The following is a 7657-nucleotide window of genomic DNA, read 5'->3' as shown; positions in this document are numbered from 1 at the left end:
ACACGATACTTGCATACACATTTTGACTTGTTTATTTTGATCACAAGTCGAATAGGAAGGTATATTTATTTTGAGACAGTCCCCACATTCCTGAATATGGGTCACCACATGTCCGTTATTCACTTAATCCCGAGTTGCAGCTTTCATGCTTATTTTATATGGTACGCATCAATTTGGTTTCTGAGCATTCTTACTTTTGTAAAGGACACATTATACTAAAATATTACATCAATGAACATTATGTTTACCAAACAAAATCTGCAAAATGCAAGAAACCATTCGTCTGCACTTTTCCTGTCGTCACAAAAACGGTTTGTACATAACGTGACCTTGATTTGCTTTCAAAAAAAGAAACAGTTGTAAACATTGACACACATCAACAAAAACATGAATCGACTTAGCAATGATAGGCTTTTTGTATTCAATTAATAGAAAACTATAAATCTTAACATAAAGTATTTTGCAAAAAACGTTTAAGCTATCCGTTACTCACTAAAATCCGCTATACACCAATCGACTGTGGCGGCTATAAAGCTTAGAGTTGAATTATTGCAACTTAGAAATTGTCATAGAAATTAATACCGTAAATTCGTGTTAAAATTTAACGTATAGGTAAGGGCTCCGAGCCTCAAACATGAATTCCAGGGTTTTTTTTGGCCCGATTTTATAGCCGAAATTCGGCTATGTTCCCAATCCCAAAAAGTATACTTTTTTCCCAAAATGTGGCAAAAAAATCCCAATTTCAAAAAAAAAAAAAAAAAAAAAAAAAATTTTTTTTTTTTTTTTTTTTTTTAGAAAGATGTCTAATGCTTATTTTATCTCAATTTCAATTCAATTACATCTAACAAAGTATTATATGGTTTTGTTCTTTTAATTTGAATGATTATAAAGAGTTATATCAAATTGAGTATTTCCCTAATCAGTGGACTTTTCATGTGGAAAAAAAGGCTAATGAATTTATTTTCCCAATTTCATGAAAATGCCGATAAAATTCCCAATTCAAAAGCCATGGGCTATCTCCCCAAAAAGTGTAAAAAAAAACCTGAATTCACCCTTCAACCATTACACCTTGGAAGACCAATGTACTGCCTATTTAAACTATGTCAAAAGTTTGGTTGCTATGGTTACAGAAATAATTTATAAATTACAAAAATGCCCCTTACTTGGTGATTTTTTTTGCAAATTTAAATTTTTGTTAATTTAGCTAAAATTAAGATGGAAATTTAAGATAAAAATAAATATGTTTTTAGTAGAGGAATGGGGCCAAATAATCCCTAGAAATCGCTGGTATCCTGCCATAATATTGAACTAAAATACAGTCAAGTTACCATTACTGGATCATTACCCATAGCGGATCACTTTGATGTTCATGACTGCGTATCGCGATATATAGTTTACATTTTTAGATGATATTTTGCACACAGCGTCTTCAAGGTCTGTTCTTTAAAACGCATTGATTGAGTCGTAATCAGAGCTTCTCTTTGTCAAACATTTCGGTATGTTTTGCTGACATGTATATACAACTTTGTTGACTTCCGTCTCGTTTTCAAATCAAGGCCATTTAGTAGTATTTCTGCCTGCGAAAGTCCATTTCAGTTTTGATTCGTGTTTAAGATTTTGCAATACCTTAAATGAAATAAAGAATTAGGGCAATAACGGATCAAGCGTGATAATATGCGTATTGATAATATATTATATTAAAATATATGCAAATCTTGTTGATTCGTACAATAAATGATCTCAAACTTAATGTTTTATTTATGTTCCATGTTCAGCGATTTTCCTCCTTCTTTATAAAGTACCGGTAAACGGTACTTTCCCAATCAAGCAAAAATTCCCAAAATCCCAAATCGGCATCTGAAAAAATCCCAATCGACGTCCGAATTTTTTCTCAAAACGACCGAAATTTTCGTTACAAAACCCAACTTTCGGCGAGCGAACAAAGAAAATCGTATAGTTGTGTGTAACCACGCGCTCGATTAATTTGGGGTTTTATTATTCAGCGTGTGCAATCAATAGTGTCGTTACTGTTTCCGGTTCTTTTGTCAGGCAGCCAGCGTACTGTTTTATGTCGGTTTGTAACCTTGCCTCTGTGGAAAGGGTGTTCAGTCTAATGAACAATCTTTGCACAAACAATCGGGACCGTCTATCACACGACACATTGACAGCACTAATGATGCTGTGCAGAGAGGTATGCCAGCAACTGATAGATGATCAAACATCAAAGATTGTTGAAATTTTCAAAAAAATGAAAGACAAGAGACATTGCTTAACAAGAGATTAAAACAACTTGTAATTGATTTTGTGTGTTCTTTATAATATTTTGTTATTTATTTCAACTTAATTACTTAATGGTCATTAAGGCATGCCTGCAAATGATTCTTTTAATGGGTATGTTCAATTAAGTACAGTATGAACTGTATGATGTATTCAATAAGACCCAAACTTCATGACGCGATTTTCCCAATTTAAGGATTTCACGACCTGATTTTTTCCCAATTTTGAGGTTTTCACGACTCAATTTTTCCCAATTGGACCGGTACGGGTACTTTTCCCAATTGGACAAGGAAAATCGCTGATGTTCAATATCGATGATTAGATAAACTTCAAACAATTTACGTGGTTTAAAAGATGCCCATCTCTTTTCGATCTTTTTAGGATTTTCAACAGATAATTCACACAAGAACACCATGCGTAAAAGTGACAATACAAGATCACATATAGACAACTATTAAATTCAAAAAATGAATATAATTTAAATATGGAAATGTAACTTGGTCATTGTAAACAACACATTTCATGCTTCGACAGTTCAAATAGCGTGTGTTAGATGCCCGTTAATGCATGAATTCCGCGGCGAAAAAAAAGGTATCACATATACATTTTGCCTACGTTTAAAAATAATTCTATGTGCTGAATCTGTAAGCAAATGTAATATTTAATCAAACTGGTGCAAAAGAAGTCTCAAAACATTTATTGCTTTTCACCAGAACAACTTAATTACACTACTGATCCGGGTAATGGTAACTTGACTGTATACATAAGCTACAAGGGTAGGTTAATGAAACTTCTTACTCTGACAACATTTAATTCCACTTTGAAGCAAAGTAAAAATGGCTATGTGCAAACTGCATAAAGCCAAAACAGCCTGCGAGTAACTCGCAGTCTGTTTAGGTTTTATGCTGTTTGCTGCTCATCAGTACCTAAGGTTTGGAGATGAAGCCTTTAAAACTTGAATCTAGTAAGAAAGGTCTTAAATTAAATTTAATTTTCTAAGACACTTCACATGCTAAGTGGTAAAGTGATATCTTGTAGAGCACTGCTGGTTATTTTGCGACCAAGCTCTTGTTATCAATGAAACTTAGAATACATAATAAATATTTGTGTAGTGAAGTATAACTTGAGCAATAATTCTTGCCTATGTATTATGTTAACATATTGCACAGATGGCGGACAAGTACAACAAGCTGTTTGAACTTGGCTCGGGCTCGTTTGGTAAAGCCTGGGTAGTGTTGGAAAAACAGACTGGCAGAAAATGTGTGTCAAAAGAGATACAGGCAAGAATCTTTCAAGTATTCATATTCCCAATTTGTATAAAAAATCCCAATGTGAAAAAAAAGAAAAAAATGTAAATAAGTGTCAAATGATTATTATATCTCAATTTTATTTCAATTACATCTATTAAAGTATTTTACTATAATTTATATGAGGAGCGTCGTGAGAAAACCGGGCTTAATGACAAAATTTTTGATTTTTTGATTTTTATAGTTTCTTAAAGTGCAGTCCTTTCTGAGCGTAACGGTATGTTTGTTTTAAGTATCCGATGCAAAACGGCGGAATAATGGGCATTTAATGATGTCACATAATCCGTTGTTTTTATTTGCTTACGTTATGACGTTATAATTATGACGCCGTGTAATTTTCTTGTAGCACATTTCTTTCACTATTTATAAATACTTTTTAATCACTTAACCGGTAACAACTTACAAAATTATGATCAAAATATGTATATTTTATATTTTTATTATTCGTAACTACATTTTGTCTCCCAGCAACGATAGAATGTCGGCGATAAGACAAGCGTAACATATCACGATTTTATACGGCTTGTGGCTAAGTTTGATCCTACCAGTCAGAATTTGTAAAATCTTACCGACATAGTTATAAATAAATGTATCAATTTCATGCAACGTTTAAAGCAAACATTATTTTCTAAATCGTTTTCCTTCATTTTACGACAAACCAAATATAGAGCTACCTAAAAAAAACTCTTAAATTTGCGATTTCTACTTGACTTCGAAGGCAGATTGTAGGGTTTGTTTTGTTTTACTTTCATGGTGCGTTTAATGCATAATTCTTCAAAGGGCTTATATATAATTATATATTATAATTATTATCATTATTATATTATAAAACAACCAATGCTATAATTTATGAATGTATTGATGTGCAAAGTATCAGATACAGAGATAATTGAAAACAATGAAATAGCATCATAATAGTACACAATATGCAGAAAAGTAAGTCATATCTGTTTCTGGCACGTACAGTCGCGTAATGTTCATTAAATACATTTACAATATGCACGTCGTCACAAGAGTCAATTTCCAAAGAAATAATCCTTTGACGCTGGTCGGACAAATCGGCTCACGGATCGGCGCAAGTATTGCCGGCGGTCTGCACTCAATCCAGCAGAGGGAACTAAGTGTGGACGCTCCACATTCTGGAACCGAAATGTCGGTTTTTTCAGGATCTGCAATTCCTTCTCTTCTCCGTCGTGTTGGATTTTTGCAGTCACAATACCCGGCTTATTTTGGTCAAATCTAAAGTACTGGTACTGCCTGAAAAGTTTAACAAATAAATTAATTTATGCAAGTAAGCATGACAAAATAATGTAAAAAAAATATGTCGACGAAAAATTCTGGGTTAGTAACCGTTACAACATCAATTGTTAAATTTTACTTAACATTTGAACATTCAAGTCTGTAACACGTACTTACATTATTCCTGTAACAGGTTTGAAGTACAATTCCAGGAAGGGCTTCCATTGTCGCCATGTCCAGGTCGGGTACGAGACTGCCGTGTTGGTAACAGACGATTGGTCAAAAGGCGCAGTTAATTGTGCGATTTTGGTCGGTCATCACTCGCCACATAAAATAACCCTGGAACGTATCGGTTCTTGTTCTGCCGTGCAATGTAAATGCCCTGTGTGAAATATTTATATTTGCACTGCTTATATAACATACATGTATAAATAAGTGAAAAAGCTTTTAAATGATTCACTGTAAAAATACTCGTGCGCAAGCGATATCAGCAAGACAACCGCGCGCGCACAAACACATGCACACGTAATACATGCACATACATACGTTCTTATATAAAATGTACATACCGGGGCAATTGTCTGCATGAATGGAACACATGTCAGCATCAGACTCGCAATTCTGCAGGGCCCAATCAAGCATAGAAAGGACAGCGTCCGGGCGATGTGAAGTCTTTCCGTCCATGCCTATCGTTTGGTCCTCGTCAATCAGGAAGTTCAGCTGGCGGGGAATACTGTCCACTCGAACGCCAAAGATCTTGACCTTCCTTAAAGTGAGGAAATATAGCGGTCCTATCTGGCCGGAATAGTTAGGTAGACTCACGTTCTGGCTAAAATCTAACGTGAAATGCACATATCTGTCTGGACCTTCATTTTCCTCCTGACTTTTACTGATGCAATCATTGTATGCATCTCTTTCCTGAAAAATAACAATTATTTTTCAAACGTTGAACAACTGAACAACGGCTGCAAAGTAAACAATTTAATAAGAGCAACACAATTGATGAAGCAATTATTTTGATACATATGATATTACAAATGTATCAGATATATGTTGTTTAGAAGACGTTTGGACACGACGAACTTTAAAAAATATTTTGTAAAGTCTATAATTATTTCCTATTTACAAAATGCAAAACTATGTAATAATTATATGTCAAACATTATTACATTTTGTGCTAAAAGAATGTGATTCCTGAGTGAGTCTGTAGCTGTCAATTTTTCTTCTTCCGTCACAGCATCCATGACACCCCTCCTGAGTTTTTCGCACTTGGCACAAACGTCATCACGTGGGCCAGCGATCCGGATGTGCAGTAAACACGTGCGCCATATTTCCTTAAAGGCGGTAATTTATATGACCCTGGACCCAGCTTCCGTGCATGATGTCTGGTACTTTTGACGCAGGTTGGTCTTCGTTGTGTCAGATGTTAAGTACACAGTTGGAACGTTGTCTACACCTCTCGGGTCGGCTGGCTGTGGTAGACCCCGTTCATCCGCATAATTACGTATGAAGTGCACAACGTGCATGACATCATCATAACAATTAGCATGCTTTGGCTTTCTTCCACGGTTGCCATGAATTCTAGGCGTAAAACCATGTTCTCTGACATGTTGCTGTAATGCTAAAAGCTGGTGCTTACCGATGCCAAAGAACAGCATAAATGTTTTTTTTACATACGGCACTCCCCTCTACCCTAAACTCCCTTGCTTCCCTCTTTTAGTTGTTTCCCCATCAACGTCTTTCAACAAGGGCATTACGTTAAGTTCCTTCTCCCCTTTGGCCAGCGCCCTGATATCTAACAAATGGTTAACAACAGTATCAAAATTAAAATGTTTAACACACTCATGTTTACAGCCGCATCCATCCGACAGAAGCTTACGCACGTTAAGAAATGCGTCATCGTGAGCGTTGCCGGTTTTTTTAACATCCTCACATTGGTCCCTTTCTTCTGCATCTTCGTTGCGGACCAGGTAATCCCGGACCCTGGAAGCAATGAATACTTCGGGCTCTTCGGTATCAACTAAGGACGTTTCATCACACAGCACTTCCTGTGAGTTGGCCGGTGTCCGACCAAAATGGTCCGACACTACAGATTCTAGTTCCTGAATTTAAGAAAATATAGAAATGTGTATATTATAGGCCTAATATCATACGTGTTGAAAATAACTTCATATGCATGTCAGTAAATTTAATATTAATTTTACTAACTTTCACCATACTGTATGCATAGAATATTAACTTCAGTCTTGAATTAAAATTATAGCGAATGAGCGATATTATAACGAACTTCCCAACAATTACATGCATGTCATTTAAATATTAAAAATTGTAGTCACATCTGTTAATCTAGATCTAAATTGCAGTTTGATTTATACTGCTTACATAACAGCTAACTTTAAATGGACATCGCACGGTATTAAGTCACTTAAAAATCATTTAAAAAATAATCATTTTAGCATGCTGCATGCAACTATCTGCAAATGATTAATACTACGAGTTAATAAAAACATTCCGGTGATGGGAATCGAACTACTGAACATCAATTTCTTAGCGCTTCAATGCATCCATTACACCATAGGCTCAGCTGACTTTGACAAAAACAATAAGGTTCATATATAAACAATAATTATAAATTAAAAACAAAAAACAATAATTATTAAATGAAAACAAAGAAACGACCATTTTGAAATGTCAAAACTAATGATAATCATATTTTTCTCCTAACAACGTACACTAATATTCGTTGATCGTTTAAGCAATGTTAGTATTTATTTAACTATCTATCATAGCACCACTATTCGTTGCTCGTTTACGCAATGTTTGTATTTATTTAA

General features: G+C 34.9%; 1 protein-coding gene across 3 annotated transcripts in view; it reads left to right on the top strand.

Annotated features, from left to right (window-relative positions):
- LOC127836325 (serine/threonine-protein kinase Nek3-like) overlaps positions 1-7657 on the top strand; it is a 58325-nt gene that overhangs the window by 37784 nt on the left and 12884 nt on the right. Inside the window, exons 1-2 of one of the 3 annotated variants that reach the window (XM_052362852.1) lie at positions 40-161; positions 3447-3557. In XM_052362852.1, the coding sequence (XP_052218812.1) occupies positions 159-161; positions 3447-3557 (114 nt within the window). In that variant the 5' untranslated portion in view covers positions 40-158. Of the gene's footprint in view, positions 1-39; positions 162-2030; positions 2192-3446; positions 3558-7657 lie in introns of those variants that run through there. The other 2 variants (XM_052362851.1, XM_052362850.1) reach the window with 2 other exon arrangements.

This window comes from Dreissena polymorpha, chromosome 6 (assembly GCF_020536995.1).
Source record: "Dreissena polymorpha isolate Duluth1 chromosome 6, UMN_Dpol_1.0, whole genome shotgun sequence".
Taxonomy (NCBI): Eukaryota; Metazoa; Mollusca; class Bivalvia; order Myida; family Dreissenidae; genus Dreissena; species Dreissena polymorpha.
Note: the sequence above shows the minus strand (reverse complement) of the source record. Positions and strands in the feature narration are given on the sequence as shown.